Below are 21,297 nucleotides of genomic sequence, written 5' to 3' on the forward strand. Positions count from 1 at the left end.
AACTTCTGTAGAACAAATTGATAAACAACAGCAAGTCACCAGAACATGATGGTGCTGAGCAAAGAAGTCCAACGGGGGAAGCCCTGACTGGTGCATCCATCTGTGCTCCTCTGCTGCTGCTGAGCAGAGCAGAGCTGGGTGACAGAGGTCGGAGTACTTCACCCCACACTCAGCTCAGCTGCCGCAGGGAGCTGGGGGACAAAACACTGGTGGCTCTGACCAGTGGTGACACGAGGTGGGGTGGGAGCTGCAAAACTCCATGTACATGACTGCCACTTGCAGGGAGTGAGGAGGGTCCTTCCCCAGTGAGAAGCCCCTTTGGACTGGGCAGATTTGGGCCCAATTTGCTGCAGACATTGCTGTGGTCCTGGGCTTATTTCCGAGTTAAGCATTGCTCTCTGCAGGCTGAGCGCACAGCGGTTGGTGCTGCCAGAAACCCCGGGGCACGTGAGAGCACAGATGGCTGTGTGTAAAGTTGGTACAGCCTATGATTTTGTTACAGGCTCCTTGGCACCCTCGTCCTCAGCCTCCAGCACCTGATGACATCCGGGCGCCTGATCCTCCGGGAAGCCCTCGTGGACAGGAACCATAGCATCACTGGTGTAAGCCCTGCCCGGGCAGCCCAGGGATGGGCACTGCTCCATCACTCATCTCAGCGGGTGAAAAGCCCCAGAAGCATTCAGAAATGCTTTGTGAGAAACCTCTGGAGCTTCCCAGGTGGAAGTGGGTGTAGCAGGCAACGGGGCTGGGTGCCAGGGCAGCGCTGCACCCCTGTTTGTCCTTCCCGGGCGGTCTGAGTCACCCTGCAGTGCTGTGACCACGAACCCACGGTGAAGTCGAGTGCTGCCAGGTGGTTTCAGCCTCCTGCAACTCACTGCAGGAGCGTCCGTGCTGGCAGAGGGAGCAGGGCAAAGCTGACCCTTCAGCAGCTGGGGGCGATTTGCAGGGATTGAGCTGGGGCACTGATGCTGCTGTAAGGTCAGAACTGCCCTGCGGCCCAAACTCAGCCAGCCACTTCTTCCCTTGTGCTAACAGTGGAAATCTTGCTGATGACCCAGCCTGAAAAAACACAAGTCTTCATTTCTCAACTGCGTTGGGCTGGGCATAACCAGAACAGCTGGAGCCGCTGTCCTCAGCTCAGCTGGGAAAAGAAATATCTCTGAGGGAGGGAGGAGCCCGCTGGGAACAAACCCATCCCTGCTGCTCCGAGTCCTGATCTTTCCTGGCACATCTAGGGCTGGAGTAATTTGTGTCCCTTTTTCTTTCCTAGTGCTTTAATGGGGTTTCAAACCCTTTGCTCTTTACCCAGCCTGATCCCAGGCTACTGTTTACACCCACCTTCTGCTACTGCCTTTCCCAGCAGCTGCATTCCTGCCTCCCAGGGTTGTATTTCTCCTCCCAGAAAATGTGCCTCTGCCAGGGATTGAGCTGTGGGCTCAGCTCCTACATCCCCTTCAGAGGATGGGAGATGGTTGCTTTGCCTTCTCTCTGCCAGCTTCTCACTATATTTTCATTCCACACTTTTCTTATCCTTTTCCTTGACACTCACACAGATATTTTGTGTCTGCTGAGCTCTCAGGAGGTTTAATTTTTTGGTTCTAGATCTATATTGAGTTGGATTTGCGCTACCAACCTCCAGAGGGCTCAGCTGGGACCTGGATCGAAGAGGACTTTGTCTATCAGATGAAGGACAGGTACTGAAGTCCTGGGAGAAGAGCATTTCCAGGTAGCTTGTACAAACTGCCTAAGTCAAGGGACAACCAGAGCCATTTGGGATACAACCCAGTCCATCAACTCTCCACCCCTAGACATGTCAATGCATTTCTCCTCTACAGCTGCAGTAAGTAACCAGAGCTCTTGTAAGGAAAACACCCTGTCTTCACACAGATGAGGTTGACTGGAGCAACCACCTCACCCCAGGAGTCCACTTGGACTCTTCTGCAACATTCCTGGCAGTTGGGATTAAGACTTTGTGATTCCAGTGCTGTGGCTTTGGACCACGTTAACCCCAGGAACTCTGGACGCAGGTGGTGTCCAAAGCCAGTGGGTGTCTGGGGAGACGTGATGACAGGCTTCAAAGAGCATCACTTCTGAAGGGCCTAGAGATGAAGCAGAAGGCATGTAGGGTGGGAAGAGGAAAATCATCATTTTGGAGGATCCTCGTGTTGTGGCCAAGAGACAAGCAGGATTGTGACTGTGGCATTGTTATTTCAGTGCACTGGGGAAGAGCTCTAACACTGTTCTTTCAGTAAATCATCTGTTTTTTCTTACAGTTCAGAGTTAATCATCTGCAATCCTGGATTTGAGGAGCTGGAGTAAGTATCTCCACTTGAGATTGTCCACTCACACTCCTAAGCAGAGGAAAGTGCACAATCTGCTCAGCAGTGAGGGTGATGATGTGACATGGGGATTATAGGGCAGCTGAGGGGCCAAGAGCAAGTGAACTGGACAGGAGGGCTGTGGCACTGGGCAGAAAGCTGGCAAAGGGCCTGGAGACTGAGGAGGAGGAGGAAGAGGAGGAAGAAGACTTCTACGATGTGTCTGACGTGGAGGTGTCAGGCATTGTGTTCAGCCCTGTGAAGAGGTATCAGTGGTGTGCTTTTCCCTCTTCCCTATGTATGGGAAGAGGTGGGAGGTGCTAGCTCCTGGGGTGGGTTCTGCGGGGATCCTGTATCTCTAAGCTTTCTGTTTCCACAAAACGTCAGAATCCTTTGGAGATCCCACATGGAACTGTTGGGCGTTTGCTCCTTCCTTGTCAAGAGGCTGTTATTTTTCTGCGTTTTCAGTTCCTTCCTTTGGTGGGGTCTCACCAAGGTCCATGTAGATGAAGGGACCAGCTCATCCAGGTTGTGTTTCTGTGCAGCCGTTCCAGAATTTGCTCCACGCGGGACCTGTTTGCCACTCCAACCCCACAGAGCTTCCAGGTACTGCAGCACTGCGTGTGTGTCCCTGCAGCTGCCCCTGCAGCCCATCCCTCCCTGCCTTCCTGTGGGCATGGCATTCTCCAGCTGCTGAATACCCTGTTAAGAGCTCTGACATGAAGACACCTTGCTTTGTGTGGCTTTCCCAGGCAAGGTGTGAGGTTCCCTCACCCATGAGCACTAGCTCCATGATCAGCCAGCTCAGGGCAGGATTTCTTTTGGGACCCCAAAGGATGAGCAAACAGAAGAAGGAAATTGGCATTACAGCCCCATGTATGGTGGCAAAATGTTGCCTGAGTGGAGCTCTGGAGAGCTGGACAGGGCATGTGCATGTCACCCTCACCAGGACCTGTCCCAGTTTACTAAGGACACCTGTGGAACATGGCTGGGAGGAGACAGCTGCTGCAGGGTCTCCCTCAGACACTCCGGGAGTTTGGACCACAGATTTACTTGAAACCTCTGCAAAGTTTGGAAATGGAGTTCAGTCTCATCTTCGGCCGTGCAGGTTTTGGGGCTGGGTCTCATAGCTTGGATATGGCTTCAGATACTTCCTTGGTTCTCAGTAAACATGGATTTGGATTTGAGTCATCTGCCTTTCAGGGTTAGAACTTACCCACTCAACAGAAAGCGTCCGTGGGGGGGGAATTTCCAGCCTTCCTTTCCTTGATGCAATTACTCTTCACCCTAATGACTGTACTGTACTGTGAGAACATTTTTCCCGTGTCTTAAGACCTGAAACCAGTCATAGCAAATGAGGCAGCCACATTCCGGTCCTTTCAGCCTTGTCTATCTAATTAATTAGGATTCAAAGTATCTATAGAAGATACAAACAGAATCTTATCAGAAATGCTCTGTGCAGCCCACCACACAGAGGCCATGACTTCGTGGCCTCTTGGTCTCCAAAGCCCTGTGGGAGCAGAGCTGCTGGGGAGGTGACAGATTCTTGTCGGAGGTGCTTCGTTTCCTGGCTTGTTTGAAAGGAGCATGTCTGCTTTGGTATTGGCTGAAGCAGATTTCAGCAACTGTGCACAGGCCTACCCTGAACATCCAGACCTGCACTGGGGCGCCCTGCAGGTTTGCACACTGATATTGCTGAAACAAGCTCAGGATGGAGCTGGGGATGCACGGAGTGCTGATCCAGTGCTTTTCTCCCATGTTTCCTCAGGTTGGAATTAATATCATCGAAGCACAGAAGCTGGTGGGGGTGAACATTAACCCCTTTGTGGTAGTCAGAGTTGGGGAGGAGAAGAGACACACGGCAACACAGAAGTCAACAAACTGTCCCTTCTACAATGAGGTGTGTGCTATGGACAGAGGCTCCATCACCGCGGTGCTGGTGCCAGCAGCCGAGCACTTGGGGTGCTCTTGGTGCAACTGCTCTCAGGAGAAGGCATCTGTGGAGTCCTGTTGGGACCCCAGGGCTCAGCTGTCTTTGTTTCCCCTTTCAGTACTTTTTGTTTGAATTCCGTGAGCCAAGGGAAGTTTTATTTCACAGACTCATAGAGATTTCGGTAAGTATGTTCCCCTCTTGGTTGTTCATCTGTAACTGGTACAGCCTGCCCATCTTGTGTGGATGCTGGGAGCTATTGGCAAAGGAGGGGTCATGGGCAAAGGAAGGGCAGTTTGTACCTCTATAAGCAGGCAGATAGTGGCCTCAAAACCCCCTGGTCCGAAGCCCCGTGGGGCTTTTCTGAAGGCAGCTAAACCCAGCCAGTATCTCCTTTGTCATGCGATTTCTGTGCAAGGCTGTGAAAGACTGCACACCCCTTCTGGCAGTGTGGGCTCAGCAAGCACCGAGCGTGCCTCAGGTTTTGGAAGGGATGCTGGCCTGGTGTAGACAAATGGAGGCCCTGTGGGAAAGCAGGGCTGCCCCGTTCCTCTGTACCTGTTCAACTTGTCTAAGGCTGCCTTGGTTATAAGTCATGAATCTGGCTGAGGGCTGTGGGCTGGGAGGCTCTGTAGGAATGGCTGGTCAGAATGGGGCTGGCCTGGGGCTCACTCAGATGGGCTTTCAGCCACTGCCTGAGCTACGAATTGGAACGGGTATCTCCTAGCAGTCCTGTCCTCCTTAGGGATGCCTGGATATGTTTCCCAGCTGCAGACATCTCTTGAGTTTATGCTGTCTGCAGGTTTTCCACTCAAAGAAGATACCATTCTTTGGAACATGCATAGGAACGTTCAGGATGGACATTGCGACTGTGTACAACCAACCAGGTATGCGTACCAGCTGCATGGCTGCTCCTGCCCCATGCTTCGTTTGAAGCTGAGGTTTCTTCTGGGTTCTGCTGGATCTGGTGAGGGCCCTGTCTTTAAATCATTTAGTTCACATAATGACACTCACTCCTCCTCTGGCTTTCTGAAGGTTGGTGAGACTTCTCATGTTTTCAGAAGGAGAGTTGGGGCAGTGACTGCACAGATGTAGCTGGGTGTGAAGCGGTAACCCAGGCTTTCCAAAAGGAACCCCTTTCCTTCTCTCAGACCACAGGTTTTTCCAGAAGTGGGCTGTTATCAGTGACCCCACAGACACCCGGGCAGGCGTGAAAGGCTTTGTGAAATGCAATATTTCTGTCAGCGCACGTGGAGACACTGTGGGCTCCCTTCCCACCTCCTCCAGCAGCCGAATTGAGGACATTGAAAGGTGAGTGCAGCAGGGTTTGCCTGGCTAAGTGTCTCCTTGCACTATGTATTTTTCCCCATCATTCCCCCTTCTGATGGGGCAGACCTTAGACAGGGCAGGATCCAAACGTCCTGCCAGCCAGGATGTTTCTCGGCATCACATTTTCTGGACTGCAGGAAAGAGCTAGAAAACATGAATTTGTCTTTCAGGAACCTACTGCTGCCTAAAACAGTTCCTGCAGAGAGACCCTGGGCCAGGGTCTGCATCAAGCTATATCGTGCTGAGGGTCTGCCCAGCATGAGTGCAGGCATCATGGGTGGTTTCTCCAAGATCATAGGGGAGAAGAATGTGTTTATTGACCCCTATGTACAAGTCTCATTCTGTGGGCAGCAGGTGAGTCTGCTGAGGCTGGGCTGCTCCTCCTTTGTCTGGGTGCTGACTTGCTGTGGGATGTGGCAGTCCCAGAGAGACAGACTGGAAGAACCCAGACCTAAATACAGGGAGAAGGTCAAATAAATGCTAGTGCAGAAGTCCTCCACAAGTGAAGCAGATTCATCCTGGAACCCTTGGGAGAGTTTATTTAGCTAATAGCCGTTTTCTTGCACCTGTAGCTGAGGTTTGTGGTCCTGTGATGCCCATTAAGATGAGAAGTGACTGGGCCAGCCAGCCGTGGGCAACACAATGAGCCTGGTGGCTCTCCCAGGGACATCCCAGGGTCTGCTGGTGCTGCCTGCTTATGGCCAGTGTTCCTCTTGGCTGTGCAGAGCATGGCCAGCACCTTGGAACTGACCCCCTGATGAAAGGCAGAGAGCAATAGCTGGGACCTGGGGGGGAAGAGGCAGGCACCTGACCACTTCCAGATCCTGCCCAGCACCATCTGCAGGCAGAGCACAGGGATGAGCCATCCCCAGGGAGGCCCAGAGGCATCCCTTACTGTGGCTGCTGCTCTGATTGGGGCTGTGTGACTCTCACACCTCCTCCTTCCCAGGGGGAGACATCTGTGGAGAGCAATACCACCGAGCCTGAGTGGAATGAGCAGATCAGCTTCATCGAGATGTTTCCTCCTCTTGCCAAGAAGATAAAAATCAAGGTGCTGGATGATGCCAATGTTGGTGATGTAGCCATCGCCACACACTACATTGACCTGCAGCAGATCTCGGACTCTGGCAGGAATGGTGAGGCCTGGCATGGCTGCTCCCCTGGGGCCTCATGCTGGGCACATTTGCCCAGGCCATGATGGTCTCCTGGAGGTGGAATGCAGACGTGTGTGGCCAAAGCCCGCTCACAATGTGTGTCCTGGGCTGTCTTCTTGAGGGAAGGTCCCTGCGGCACTTCGTGTGTAATCAGACCCTGTCCCTGCAGGCTTTAACCCCACGTTTGGCCCAGCCTGGGTGAATCTGTATGGCTCCCCCAAGAATTCAGTTCTGCAGGACATCCACAAGGAGCTGAATGAGGGCATGGGTGAGGGGATCTTCTACCGCGGCCGCATCCTCATGGCCATCACAGTGGAGATCTTCAGCAGCCCTGGCGTGGCAGAGAGGAAGCTTGGGGCCCAGATGAAGGGTGCTCTTAGCAAACTGAAGCTAAAGAAGAAAAGCAAAAAATCCAAGGCCAAAGTCAGAGAGCTGATCCAACTGCAGGGAGAGGAGGAGGCTGGGGGCTCTCAGGAGGCTGAGCAGCCTGCAGAGGTCATTGTGGAAGTGGAGGAGCTTCATCCACTCCCCGAGGTGAGTCCTCTCGCACTGGCATGATCTGACCCACACCAGCCTGACTCCTGCACAAGCTCGTGGGGAGGAGACAGTGGAGTCACTGGCTGGCAGAACAGTGGCAGAGCAAACCCAGCCTGCCCGTTTCTGGGCTGGCCATGGCTCTCTGAGTCTCTGTGAGCACCAAGGATTCATGTGCAGCCTCCATACTGCATCTCTCAGTGAGGCTGGGGCACTCCTGCATGCGTCATCACTCTCACATGGGTGCTATTCCAGGGCATGGCCATCACTGGGTGAACATGTAGTTCTACCCAGGAGCCCTGGAGCTGTTAGCTGGCTCTGGGTCACCATCTAGTCCAGCACAGGTGGGTTAGTGACAGCTGTGTGGGTGCAGTAGTGATCCTTTAGCCTATGCCTGGATACAAGCTGATGGTGGAGCATCAGCCAGAGCCATGGCTCCGTACCAGACCCTTGAGATTTCCAGGAAAGCTTGGCAGCCCAGCAGTGTCCCTCTGATGTCCCTAGGGCCCTGGTGAAGCCCTCAAGAGGGCTGGCAGGCACCAGCTATGACCTGGTGCTCTCCAGCTCTCTGCTGAGTCAGAGTTTTGGTGTGCTAGTCTTGGGTTGAATTCTCTTTCTCTGCACAGAATGCACTGGGGAGGAAAGAAGAATTCTTCCTCTTTGCTGCCTTCTTTGAAGCCACGATGATGGACTCTTCACTCAGCTCCAAACCTGTCAGCTTTGAGGTCTCGATAGGTGTGTATTCCCCAGGGTCCCAAATCAGGAAGCCGTGGGAATGGTGTGAACCTCCCTGAGCCAGCCCAGGTCAACACTGCTGCCCTACAGTGCCAAGCATCATGCAAATTATGTGTCCAAATCAGGAGCTCAGAAAGGGTGGGGGATGTGGCCAAGCAGTACTCACAGTAGTTCAATTACTCTAAAAGTCTGTATGATCAATGGGATTGGAATTCTGTGATATCTGTATGATCTGCCTGTCTGGGGAATGTGATCGAAGCTCTTCAAGGAGTGGAGATGAGAAAAAGTAGAAAGGTTTGAGAGCAATCAAGCGGGGTTGGGCATGTGATGCTGAGGTGCTGTGACAATGTGTGATGGGGCAACAGTGGTAGGAGAGGCAGGTCCAACCCCCAGTCTGCGTTGCTGGAGGACTGGAGAAGCTCAGTGCTGAGACATCTTCTTGAGCTCCTGCTGCTAACACTAGTTTAGGGGTTCAGATGGGAGCTTGCAGGCATTTGGTGGAAGCAGTGGAATCTGCAGGAACTTGTGTGTACGTGCACTTCCTTATGGTTTCCCATGTCCATCTCAGACCTCCTTGTTGTCCATGTGGTGCTTTGATGGTTGGATGCTGCTCTGAAGTGCTGGTTTTGAAAACAGTGCATACTCCTGTGCTTCTCTTGACAGCGTGATTATGCTGATTTTGCAAACTGGCTAACTCATTGTTTAACACTGAGCCCCCTTTTCTGATTACTGTTTAACATTTATCTTCAAGGAAACTATGGCAAAGCTGAAGAGGTGGTGACCAAAGAATGTAAAAAAGGTGAGAAGGGAGAAGGGAGAGAAGAAAAGCAGCCTTTGCTAGATGCTGGTTCAGATAGTGAGCTAGATGTGGAGGTCCTGGCCACAGATTCAGCCCCACTGAACAAGTCGATGACAAGGAGCCAGAGAGCAGAGCCCACAGAGTATGACAGGTACTTCTTAATCCTCCTCTCTCTTCCACTCCAGACCTGAACTTCCTTGCTTGGTTGCTCAGCATGCTGTTAGTACTCTGCTCAGAAATGTGAGTGCTGTGCAGGTGTTTCCTCTGCTTTGCTACTGTTGCCAGGCCCTACAGTATCTGTGTGATGCCTGCAGGTAGCCAAGGACAGGGCTACAGGGAACTGTAACCTAGCATTACCAGCAGTGCCTTATCTGGTGGACACGCCACATCCCAAGGACTTGATTCCAGTGCAGAGGAAGGAGAGGAGCACTCTGGCTCATGGTGTTCTGTGCTGTGCATGCAAGACAGACAGATGATGAGGTGCTCTGAGAATGCTGCCTTCCTCAACCTATGGGCCTGGCAGTGTCGTGGTTGTGTTGGGAGCCCTGTCCCTCCTGTAGCAGCAGGGAATCTCAGCAGCATCCCGTGCTCCCATCAGCCTCACTCATTTGGGTGCATGCAGCTCTCTGATAGAAATGTCTTGCACTGCCTTGGGATGGCAGAGGACCAGTCCTGCAGCTTGTATCCATGTCCATGATGCAGGGACCAAAGCAGACAGTTCTCTGTGAGGAAAACAGTCCTGACACTGCTCCTTGTGCGAGTGCTGCCTTGTGACAGATGCACACAACACCTAACATCCTGTGCTGCCCCTAGATCATACAGCTGCCTGCCCATGACGCATGAAAAACCCTGTGTGTATGTGTGGAGCTACTGGGAGGATCACACCTGGAGACTCTGCATTTCCAACTGGATTGTCAAGCTGGCAGAGCGCCTGGTAACATGCACAGGGCATCTCTTGGGGCATGGGGCTTTCTGCCATGGTGCCTTTTCTCATAGTGCACAGTTACTCTGTGTAATTCTTAGCTGAAATATCCTCACCCCTTATGCATGTCTGCATCTGTTATGGGGCTCCATCTCACCTTCCCTACCCTGGCAGCATCTCCTGCTATGGTCTGGGACAAAAAATCTTCTCTGTTGCCAGTCTTGCTCAGGGGAGATGCTGCTGCAAAAGGACTTTCAGCCTTCAATGGTCATAGTGGGGTGAAACCCCTTCCCAAGGCCTAGTATTTCCTATTTAGACTTAGAAAGCAGAGCTTGCACTGATGTATTTTGGTGAGTGCTCAAAGACTGAGGCACAGGGTGTTGCTGTGACCAGTGTTCAGGTTATCCCTAAGCCCCAAAGTCCAGGCAGTGCAGCACTGACCTGCTGCCCTCTATCTGCCCCAGCTCTGCAGAGGAGCATGCCTGGGGCAAATACATCTGTGCCATGCTTTGCAAGCTGCCTGAATATCATGCTTTCCCCACAGGAGCAGGGACTGGCTGACGTGGAGAAGCTCATGAGAAGGCCAAAGGCTAAAGCAGAAGAGAGGCTCCGAGAGGTGCTGGAGGAATTTGTAGCTGGATGCAGGTTTGCATGCCCCTGACTTCCTAAGGTTTCTTGCCTTTAGGTTAGGATATTATATCATGTTCTTCCTGGGCTGCACACAGCTTGCTCTCTTGTCTTCTAAAGGAGTATAAGTGGAAAGGAACCATGGCAATGTGGGGAAAGGATTCTGTAGCTCTGTGAGCTCAGAGAGACCACAGCCCTGGGAAGCATAGGGCTAGCAGGCAGCCTGGATGTTCTGGTCTCCTGGGAGTTTCCTAACTGTTAGGACATTGCCTTCTCCCTTTTCAATCACTCTTTTAAGAGTCTGGTGTGTTTTAATTACTGTGACAGTCTGGTAGGGTCTGATACTCATGTCAGTCCCAAACTTGAATGGGGTCAGTAAAGAAAGGCCTGCAATGCTGAGCCACACGTTCTGATCAAAATCCTCGCGGAAAAAGGACATTACAGAGATGGGGTTTCAGTTGCATCCGGGTTAGTAGCAGGGAGGTGGAGCTTGAGGCTCTGCTATGAGAGGAGTGCTGTCCTACAGCATGCACATTTCAGAGGCTGTGATGCTTTTCTCATTGCAGACAATATTCGCTCAGCGCAGAGAGAAAAACAATGGCACATCCAAACAATCTCGACAGATGTCGGACAAAGTACATGACACGCAACATTGTAAGCTGTGGGGTTTGGGAATGTTGGGGAGAGACAGTGTGACCCTTGCTTTGAGGGGTGCTTCTGGAGGACCAGCTAGAATTGATGCTAAGAGAGAAACTTGGAGCTAAGACCCACAGTAGAGTCATAGAGTCACAGAATCATAGAATGGCTTAGGCTGGGAGGGACCTTAAAGATCATCTAGTGCAAACCCTCTACTGAGGGCAGGGTTGCTGACCCCAAGAAAATCATAGGCTTTTACTGCTTAGAGCAGTGCATCTTCCAGCACAGAGAGCAGAGATGGGGACTGCCCGTGGCTGCCTCCTGTTTTAAGCAGATGTTGTGCTTGGATGCCAGCTTTCCTCTACTGGCAGTGCACAGCTGCAGTCCTGATCCCCATCAAACCACAGAGCTTTGAAAGACTGACCAAAATGCAATGACAACAGCAGGAAACAAAATTCAGGCATGTCTGGGTCCCTGCTGCTTTCCCTCTGCTACACTTCACATTGTCATGGGGTGATAGCAAAAATCCTCTGGTAAGTGTGGGACTCTCTGAAAGAGATAACTGGCCCAGGAGATGAGTTTTCCAGATTTTCCTGGTCTGGTCACTCAACACTGGGTTTGAACCCTGAATTCCTTCTGGATTTTGTTATTAGTTCAGGTTCATCACCAAATTCATCTTCAGATCTGGACCCTGTCAATTAACAGATGTGACAGCCTAGCCCTATCTTCCAGTTTCCTTCATCTTCCAATTCCCAGACTTCTGCAGTCACCAAAATACTCCTGGGCACCATCTGAAGGCTTAGTCCATCATCTTCTGAAATGTTTTTTATACATCCTTCTATCCCAAATGATGCAAAAACTCATGGATTTCTGCTGTCTGCAGAGCTCCAATAACCTCAGTACAGGTTCATGAGCTGGCAAGTGAGCTGGTGAAGACCCTGGCACGATGGGGCAGGATGAGCATGGTCTCTGCTTCCCCGCAGAGCCCCCAGGAGTGCTGCCAGAATGGCACATGTGGGTCACGGCTGGGCACCTGACAGCTGTGCTCTCTGTGCAGATCCTGTATGCGAAGCAGGGGCTCCGTGTGAGGCGGTGGCTGACTCGAGCCAATGTGAAGGAGAAGGTAAAGGAGACGAGGAGAATTCTGGCCAAGCTCCGCTTCATGGCTCAAGAGGTACAGCTGCTCCTGGGGCGCTCCCGTTTCCTAGCAGAAGAGGGCATGGGCATGGGCAAGGAGGGGGAGCTGGGCTGCCTGCTGGGGCTTTCATCAGCCTGAAATGGGGCTTTTTCTCAGATGGCTTTCCCCACTATGTAAAATCTCACTTTTCAGCTGATGGAAGTTACCATATTTCATGTAATGGCTCTTGTGAAGGATGATGCTTCACAGTTTCTCGCAGGGTCAGCAATGACAGAACAGGGGTCCAAGGACCCAGCAGAGGCTTGGAGGCAGAGCTGGGTCAGCTCCAGAATCTTCCTGCTCTCTCTGCCTGGCCCCAGGCTGTACTGCATTGTGGCTGTGAGAAGCCTGCCTGGAAATCAGCCTTGCCTGTCTGCCTGCACTTCTACTGGGCCTGACCCTGTCCCCTCCTGCAAATTGAGACTTGCACTGCAGTACAGTCTGTAACAGACTCTCTGCACTCAGAGTCTCGCTGGCTCTTCTTAAAGAGCTCAGGAAACCAAGTGAAATCTTGTAGTGTAAACCGGAGCACAGTGTTTGCTGGAGTGAAGTGGCCGGAGATTGATGCAGTTTGGAGAAGTTTTTCACCAAGTGGACTTCAATCACTGTCACATCCTTAGATATGTAGGGCAGATAGGCTTTGGAATGAATGAGACTTCACCTCTTGCACTCCCAGAAGAAGCTGTGCAAGTACAAACACTCACACCAAGAAAAACAAGGGGAAGGAGAGCAGAAGCTAGGATTCAAAATAGTTCCTTGTTTCCATCTGTGTATGTGCTCCACTGCAAGCTTGCTCTGCATCTGTAGGTTTGTGCTGGCACTGGCATTGTTGTATTGCCTGCACATGCTGTTCTGTCCCATGGATTAGCACTTGGGCTTCTGTAAGAGGTGTGGGGGAAGTATTGCTTCTCCATCCTCATGAGGGCTCCCTCTCTCCAGCCTGAGAGTGACTGCATCCTGCTGATTTGTAGTGAAAACCAAACTCGGGGAGACCCACAGAGCTGTGCTGCAGGGCTGTTCCAGAAGCATATGCCCAACTTTTAGCCCCATCATTTGTTCTGGATCTCCAAAGTGCTGTGCAGCCACCAGTGGGACATTGTTGCTCTTCCTCCCCCCAGCCACAGTGCACACTCCCTGATGTCCTCATCTGGATGCTCAGCAGCAACCGGCGCGTGGCATACGCAAGAGTCCCTGCGCAGAACATCCTCTACTCAGTAGTAGAAGAGGAGAAAGGCAAGGACTGTGCGAAGATCCAGACTGTCTTTTTAAAGGTAGGGTTTATCCCATGTATCTGCTTGCATTGTGCTGCTTCTCCCTCCTTTCTTCTAGCCCTCCTTCCTGGCAGCCTGGTGTCTGTAAGGAAGCACAGCTCTTGCTTTGCTACTGATGCTTTCCTCTGCCAGCAAGGCATTACGTGTCCTGTGCCCTGTGACCAGTTACAGGCCAGCAGCAGTCTGAAGGTGTGGGAAACCTGCTAAACTTCCTGCACCCTCAGGTGCCTGGCTTGCACACTGGTGAGATCTTTGCCAAACTGGAAATCTACATGTGGCTCGGGGTTACCAAATATGCAAAGAACTGCACGGTGGAGCTGCCTGAAGAGTTCAAGTACCTCTCTGAGAGCAGGCAGGAGATCGCTCAGTTCTCAGTGCACAGTCCTCCCAGCTGGCTCAGCAGGGATGGTGAGTTCCACAGCTTAACCACAAGTGGGCAAAGGGAGAGGTGAGAGATCCTGCCCCCAGCTTGGTGTGTGAGGTGTAGGACCTGGCCCATCAGCTCTATGTCATCTCTGAGGCATGACTGGAAAAGACAAGTCCAGTTTGTTCTGGTGAGGACGTGTTTGCACTCTCACAGGAGGAGCAGCTGGCAGGATGAGGGCTTCCTAGGTGCTGTGTGCTGCCAAACTGGCAATAAGCATGACTCTGCTGAGTCCCATAGGCGCTCCCCAGTGGTGGGTGCTCTCAGATGACTGCACATTTCACATCGTGCCCTTCCCTGAGGAGTCTGGGGAGCCTGCTGAGCTTCTCTTGCTTGGCCAATACTTTAGAGACATGCTGGCCCTCTGAGAACTGCAGTGAGTACTCCTAGAAGTGGTACCCTTGGGAGGATATACCCAGTCTTACCTGGTTTTACCTTACCACGTTCTTCCTGATACATCTTTCGGACTCAGGAAGGAATGGACCAGGGATCTGAGAACTCTCTTCTCTTTTTCTTACCAGATTTCAGCTACTTCCAGCTCCGAGCTCACCTGTATCAGGCTCGAGGGATCCTCCCTGCAGATGAAAATGGCCTTTCGGATCCGTTTGTGAGAGTGGTGTTTTCAACTCATTGCCAGACTACCAGGGTGAGATCCCTTAAACTCCTGCATTTGACTTCTTGGATATTTGGAGACAAAAAAAATCATCATGTCTTCCTTGGCCTGTCCTTCAGGACAGTGCTGTGGCAGTCCTCTGAGACATTTTGTAACTCCAGGCACAAGGTGTTTCTGTGCTCTGGGTGGTATGACTGTGATCACAGAACGTTTGACAAAACAGCTAGGAAGACCATGGTGCCAAGGATTGATTAGCATTTACTGTTTGACCCCAAGTGCTTCTACTATCTCATGCTTTTACCATCTCTTCTGCCAGCTGCTGGCTCCATGAGGCTGTGGCAGGGAGGAGATCAGCCCACGCTTCCCCAGTCTCTACCAAATGCAAGTGGTTTGTTTCCCTGGGCTGTGGTGAGCTCAGAACTCTTGTCTCTGCAGACAGTGGAGGAGACATTGAGCCCGATGTGGAATGAGTTACTTCTGTTTGACCAGCTCATTATTGATGGGAAGAGAGAAGAGTTGAAAACAGAGACCCCTGTCGTTATAGTCAGTCTCTTCAACCACAGTAAATTTGTAAGTACAGCCACACTGCCCTCCTGCTGTCACTTCAAAGATAGGGAAGGCAGAACAGCAGTGTGTGGGTGCTGCAAGCAGGCACTTAGGAGCCACATCTCTGGTTTCCATCACCCTGCTTGATCCAGTGGCAGTGAGTCCTGAGGGCTGTGGCTGAGGCTGGGACTTTCTGCAGCCTTTTGCAATGATCTGGGGTGAAGCTGCTGGCTGCGGGATGCAGATAGCTCAGAGATGCTCCAAGTGAGGAAACACATGCTACATCCTGGATTTCCTCTCTTTGGTGAAGAACTGTGCCTCTCCCTGTTGCCTGCCCCACTTCCTCAGTGGGCTCATGCTATAGAGGGCTTTTAGTCATGGGGAGATGATGTGACTTTGAGTTCTGTTCCTTTCCCTCTGTCCATCCTCAATCCTTCCCTTTCCCTCATTACTAGTACTTTGAAGGCACACTCCTTTCCTAGGGCTTCTTTTGGGAATGATATCACTTGCACTGGACTCTCCCACATAGCTTAGCTTTTCTGTACCCAGTCTGGGACTCCCCAGTACTCAGAAGGTCACTGACATACTGGAGTCAGTCCAGAGGATGTCACCAAACTCATTGGAGGTGGAGCATAGGACAGAGCAAAGAGAGGCTGAAAGCCTGGAAGAAAGGATGCAGAAAGGCATCTTGCTGCTGTCTGCAGATGGGTAATGGGAGTGGGTAGAAAGGATGGAGCCAGACTTCTTCTGGAGGCACACAGGGACAGGATGACAGAAAACGGACACAGATTGAAAAATGTACACAAATTGAAAAATCATTTCACAACATGAAAAAACACCAAGTTTATGTATTTTCACCCTGAAGATGTTCAAATGCTGGGCCCTGGGTTCAGACAACTTGTGGGATATTTATCACTGGAGATATTCCAACCCTGACTGAAGGACTCTGAGCAATCTGATCTAGCTTTGATGTCCTTTGGTACATGGTCCCAAAGTCATTTGTTCAGTCAGTCCTGAGTTGAAGCAGAGTCTAGTCTAAGAGGAGCTGCTTCAGGTGCCTCTCATCTGCTGCCGGCTCCGGATGGAGCAGAGGATGGAGGAGCAGTCTTACGCGTGCCTGTATGGCTGAATGATGTTGAGGTAATGCAGGGATGCTTTTACCCTCTCCCTCCTTTCCTATAGGGCTCTCCTGAGTTCCTCGGCCAGGCCTTTGCTGTCCCACAGGTGAAGTTGGTTGATGAGCCATACTGCAAACCTGCTCTGCAGTTCTTCGATTTCTACAAAGGCACCAAAACAGCTGGGGAGCTCATTGCCACGTTTGAGCTGATCGAGCTGGATTACAGCGGCTATTTGGAGGTAAGGGGTTTGGTGGAGACATCTGCCTTGCAACTGAAGAGAGGCTCCAGGGACAGAGCCTGTATGCACAGACCAAGAGGAGAGGGAGAGGGGCTAATTTGTGGAAAAGAAATGGTTTCCGGTGCTCAGTGTGACCTGGCTCTGCTCAGCCATCAGTGCCCGAGGATGTGGAGCCCAAGGAACCCAGCTACCTGGGAGACCCCCGAGCTGGACGGTTCGTCATCCCGGAGGGCATCCGCCCGGTGCTGAAGGAGTTTCGCATAGAGGTGTGCTGCCTTCTGTTGGGCTGGCTTCCACAGCAGGAGGCACAGCCTGCCTGTGGACAGGGCAGGGCTTGGGGAGGGAGCTGCGTTTGAGACCCAGCAGGTGCCAGAAATGGAAGTGCTTGACATTCAGGAGAAACTGTCTCAGTGGGTTGACAATCAAAATCATCGTGTTTGTGCTCGCAGCATGAGACTGGGTCCTGGTGTCTGGGTGGGAAGAGTGGTCTCATATCTCTCATGGGGTCTATGATGAGTGGGATGGCACTTCTGGGAAGGTCTGCATGGATGGCAGCATGCCTAGCATGTCTAGAATGAGCCCAGCAGCTCCATGTGCTTTAGATCCTGTTCTGGGGCCTGCGGAACCTGAAGCGGGTCCACTTGTTTGAGGTGGATCAGCCACAGGTGATCATTGAATGTGCTGGCAAGAAGGTGGAGTCAGAGGTGATCGTGGCCTACAGTGAGAACCCCAACTTCACCGAGCTGGTCAAATACATGGACGTGGTGAGTGGAAGGGGGCTCCTTTTGTGCTGGAGTGCACCATGGCTGTCATACAGTCACATACAATCTGCTTGCTGAGAGTGAATGGGAGGGGAGCTGCCCCCAGGGTTTTGCTCTTCCAGGGACATACAGTTTGGCTGCATATCAAAGCCTTTGGGTATATGCCCACTGAGGTCAGCCTCAGGCATCATCTCTCACCATGAGGCTTTGGTTTTTGAGCAGAGTAAGTTCTCATCAGACCTTCTCACATGCAGCAGGGCTGTATAATAGTCTCAGAGAGCTGGGATTATGGAGGATGGGATATTATCAACACTTAAAAATGTCTGAGTGTTGTGTGTCAAGAGAATGGGACCAGACTCTTTTCAGTGGTGCCTAGCAACAGGACAGGGGACACAAACTGGAACACAACAAGTTCCTTGCAAACATGCAAAAGAATTTCTTTACTGTGAGGGTGCCCAAGCCCTGGCATGGGCTGCACAGAGAGATAATGGAGTCTCCCTCTCTGGAGATACCCAAAACCACTTGTATGCTTTCCTGCATGACCTGCTGCGGAGAACCTGCTTTGACAAGGGGCTGTACTAGATGGCCTCTGGAGGTCCCTTCCAACGCCTGCAGTTGTGTGATTCTGTGTATTGCCCACGGTCCCACAACCCTTCCGCATGGTTCTTCTACAGGAGCTCCCGGAGCTGGTCTACCTGCACCCTCCCCTCAGCATCTTTGTGGTGGAAAAGCGGGCATTTGGGCGCACTGTGCTGGTGGGGACCCACATTGTGTCTGATGTGATGAAATTCTTTCCTAGAGAGCTGGAAGAAGAGGAAACAGAAGATGTGCCCAAAGGTGAGCTGCTTGATGAGTTTCCTGTAGAAGTAGCAAGAGATTCTGCCTATGGCAGACATCCCCGTGGCCAGGCAACAAAGTCCTCATCCAAGAGCTGCCAAAAGCATCGCACAGGGCAGGTTGGGGTTGGAGACAGTGATTCCCTGAGGCTGTGTTTGGGAAGTGGATGCAGCCAAGCAATGGTGTAGGGTCTGACCTCCTTGGGACTGGCAGATGACAGTTTGCAGACTGTTCTCTCCATGGTTACCTTATCATTTGCTTCCCCACCACATTAACAGGACCCTTCACCTGAGGATGTACAACCTCCTTGGGATTTCTTTCTCAGCCACTCTTTGTTTTACTGCTATGAAAACCAGAATAGGCAGAATGGCTCATGAAGATGTCTTAGTCCAGCAAGCCATTTACCTGGGGCTTAATATAAGACAGTAAAATTCCTATAGGAATTTTGCATCTGGAATCAGAGATGATTGGTTTCTGGAGGACCATTGTCTTCATTTATTGCAGTCCTCTGTGTAGCTGAGCTGGAGAGCTGTCCTTATGGAGACATCCATCAAGTTTTAAGGAGTGTGAACTGGTCTACTAGGACCACATATTAACAAGTTTCCACTTTTCTTGCATTGCTGGGTCAAGAACTGCTCATTGGGTAATGGATTCACCAAATAGCTCTCTGACAGCGGCAGCCAAAGCTCCTGATCTGGAAGTGTGTAAATAAAGGGGGCACAATGAAGAAGCAGCAAATATTGATGAGTGGAGGTTCAAAAAAGCAAAGGTGTATCTCATAAATCTCAACTCTTTGCTAGTTGCTAACAAGCTTATAGATGGTGGTGGCCAGTCTCAGCACTGTATTAGGATTTCCAGTATGGTTTTGACAGGACTTGCTATCACAAGCTTTTAAAGAAATCACACTGCAGTGAGGTGAGAGATGGTTCTCCTCTGGAATAACATCGGGCCAAAACTAGAAGCCAGTGGGCAGAAATCGATGCACGAGAACATTATGCTCTTTCTCTTCATCTCAGCTCGGAAATTCTCAACCCGGCATCTTCCGTCTCAGACTGCAGTAACCATTGGCCCGGCTTCTGGAGAGCCAGGTCCCAGTGCTCACCCCCTGAGTTTGGTGAAGGTGAATGATGTGTTGGGCCCAGTGTATTCTGAAGTTTGGGAATCTAGCTTTGTCTCTAGACTCGTATCTCCTCTTCCCCTGTCCACTTCTTCATTTCATGCCTGCTTCTGCTGTTCCTTCACACTGCTGCATGTCTGGGCTCCAGCACAGAGAGGAGAGTTCTGCCTTGTGCAATGAGTGCTGCTGCCTATGTAGTGAAGCATGAACCCAGGCTACAAAAAGCCTTGTACCTCCTGTGCTCTGCCTGAAAGCTGAACCTTTACTGGGATCACCAGGGCTCTAGCGCAGGGTGTGCAGGTATCCTGGATGTTTTTTTCCTCCATCTGAGTCCTTGTCTCTGTGATTTTAAGGCTCCTTTGAAGAAGATTCCTATCAGTAAGCTTGCAAAGAAGGAGGATGAATATGAAGAGGAGAAACCAGATCCAGAAGAACTAGACTGGTGGTCCAAGTACTATGAGTCTATGAAGGAGCTGTATAACCAGGTAATCTCTTGTGATGGTTTCCAGCTGAGGGGAAAAGTGGTTACAGCGGCTTGAGGAAGATGTTTTCAGCAACACAGAGTGCCATAGGAGCTGTTGGGGCATGTGTCTGCAGGATGATGTAAGATTTGTGTGCCAAGAACACTTAGAGTAGTGAGGTGGTATTAAGCGTCCTTCAGGTGGTCTGAGATCACAGGTAATGGATGTAGAAGCATCATTGAGGCTAGGTGCTGAAGTGGTCTTGACAGCATGACTGGGCTCTTGTTATGACAGTGCTGAAAAAAGGACTTTACTGATCTGAGATGCAGAGTGGGGACTTTCATGCTGTGTGCTGTCTGTCCTGACCATCTTCCTAATGTGGGCTATGGGTGCAAGTCTGCCTCAGATTTCCTTGCTTGCCTTGCCCTCCCAAGATCCCAGTCAAGAACAGCAACAACAAAACAACAAAACAAGAGGAAGATCTGGAGAGAGGAAAATTTGTTTCTACCAGGTATACCATTAAGGCACTCAATGGGTATCCTCCTGCAATAATGTTAATGCTAAAATATCTCAGGCTCCATATTGCTGACTCTGCTGGCAGGAAAGTTTTGGAAGTGTCCTGTGCTCAGATGGAGAAGCTTTTGCTGTCAGGGATGTGGGGTGACTGTCTTTGTGTGTTTCAGACACTCATTAATGAGGAAGATGCTGAGAATGATGACCTGAATGATGCAGGTGAGTCTTCTGTGGGAAGAGCCAGGTCCTACACTGCCCAGAGGTCTATGGGATAGTAGAAATGGAGCCTGAGCATTCAGTACCCTGACACAGGTCAAAGGCATGGCTAAAAGCAAAGCTATTGCTGGGGGTAGTTCGTGGATGGACATTTGCAATGGTGGGAGAGATCAGAGCATAATCTTCTATTGCCATTTCAGATGGAGGGAATTTAAATGCAGCCTACATTGATATGGAAGCAGAAGATGAAACAGTAATTGAAACTGAACCTGCTCAACCCAAGAGGAAGCTCACTGCCACCCTTCAGGTGAGAGTTGGGGTTATGGATATGCCCTCTTTCATCTCTGTCCCTTTGGGCACGTTCTCTTCACTTCCACTACAATGGAAGTTCAGATTGGGCTGGAGAACCTGACTCAGCAGTGTTTGCTGAGTCCTATGCTTGCTGGGTTCTAAAAGTGAAATATCAGGGTCCAGCTGAGATTCATGTGCTCATCTGATGAGCCTAGGAAGACAAAGGAAAAATCATGATGTCTGGCACTGTGTAATACTTGGGTAAGGGAGGAAGTGGTAAAATGGTCAAGGTAGGGAGAGGATGATCTTCCCTTTCCTGAAAGAGGTTCTCCACTCCTTTAAGATGCCAGAAAAAGACCCAAAATGAGTTTCTACCTCTTTCAGATCTACAACTCTGAGCTGGAAAATGAGTTCGGTAATTTTGAAGATTGGCTGTGTATTTTCCCCCTTCATCGTGGCAAAGCAAATGATGATGAAGATGGACATGAGGATGAGCATTTTGTGGGGAAATACAAGGTGCTGAATCATTTGAATGAAGTTTGTGAAAAAAAAAACAAACAACCTGTTAAAGTGATCTGTACCTTAGAGCATGCAGACACCAGCAAAGCCTTGGAAAGGATATTTGTGCAAAGCTGTGTGAGGTCACGGTGAGGCATGGCCAGGTGTACTGTGGTCCTTTGTTAGCTGATAAATGCACTTACTTTAGAAATGTTTAGCTCTTGCAAGGAGA

General features: G+C 50.9%; 1 protein-coding gene across 3 annotated transcripts in view; it reads left to right on the forward strand.

Moving 5' to 3' along the window:
- Positions 1–21,297, forward strand: part of LOC136060153 (fer-1-like protein 4) — a 31,586-nt gene that overhangs the window by 2,004 nt on the left and 8,285 nt on the right. For 2 of the 3 annotated variants that reach the window (XM_065754482.1, XM_065754484.1), the window contains exons 4-34: positions 503–602; positions 1,603–1,694; positions 2,274–2,315; positions 2,417–2,584; positions 2,864–2,924; positions 4,087–4,218; positions 4,370–4,432; positions 5,051–5,135; positions 5,400–5,559; positions 5,748–5,931; positions 6,527–6,713; positions 6,901–7,265; positions 7,892–8,000; positions 8,752–8,950; positions 9,613–9,733; positions 10,266–10,366; positions 10,915–11,002; positions 12,042–12,158; positions 13,280–13,432; positions 13,657–13,840; positions 14,378–14,502; positions 14,905–15,039; positions 16,198–16,371; positions 16,521–16,637; positions 16,974–17,135; positions 17,807–17,969; positions 18,986–19,089; positions 19,440–19,571; positions 20,231–20,279; positions 20,477–20,583; positions 20,952–21,083. In XM_065754482.1, the coding sequence (XP_065610554.1) occupies positions 503–602; positions 1,603–1,694; positions 2,274–2,315; positions 2,417–2,584; positions 2,864–2,924; positions 4,087–4,218; positions 4,370–4,432; positions 5,051–5,135; positions 5,400–5,559; positions 5,748–5,931; positions 6,527–6,713; positions 6,901–7,265; positions 7,892–8,000; positions 8,752–8,950; positions 9,613–9,733; positions 10,266–10,366; positions 10,915–11,002; positions 12,042–12,158; positions 13,280–13,432; positions 13,657–13,840; positions 14,378–14,502; positions 14,905–15,039; positions 16,198–16,371; positions 16,521–16,637; positions 16,974–17,135; positions 17,807–17,969; positions 18,986–19,089; positions 19,440–19,571; positions 20,231–20,279; positions 20,477–20,583; positions 20,952–21,083 (4,111 nt within the window). The remainder of the gene's footprint in view (positions 1–502; positions 603–1,602; positions 1,695–2,273; positions 2,316–2,416; positions 2,585–2,863; positions 2,925–4,086; positions 4,219–4,369; positions 4,433–5,050; positions 5,136–5,399; positions 5,560–5,747; positions 5,932–6,526; positions 6,714–6,900; positions 7,266–7,891; positions 8,001–8,751; positions 8,951–9,612; positions 9,734–10,265; positions 10,367–10,914; positions 11,003–12,041; positions 12,159–13,279; positions 13,433–13,656; positions 13,841–14,377; positions 14,503–14,904; positions 15,040–16,197; positions 16,372–16,520; positions 16,638–16,973; positions 17,136–17,806; positions 17,970–18,985; positions 19,090–19,439; positions 19,572–20,230; positions 20,280–20,476; positions 20,584–20,951; positions 21,084–21,297) is intronic. The other variant, XM_065754483.1, reaches the window with a different exon arrangement.

Source organism: Cyrtonyx montezumae, unplaced genomic scaffold, assembly GCF_038088225.1.
Source record: "Cyrtonyx montezumae isolate F1298 unplaced genomic scaffold, pur_monq_1.0 scaffold_9, whole genome shotgun sequence".
Lineage (NCBI taxonomy): Eukaryota > Metazoa > Chordata > Aves > Galliformes > Odontophoridae > Cyrtonyx > Cyrtonyx montezumae.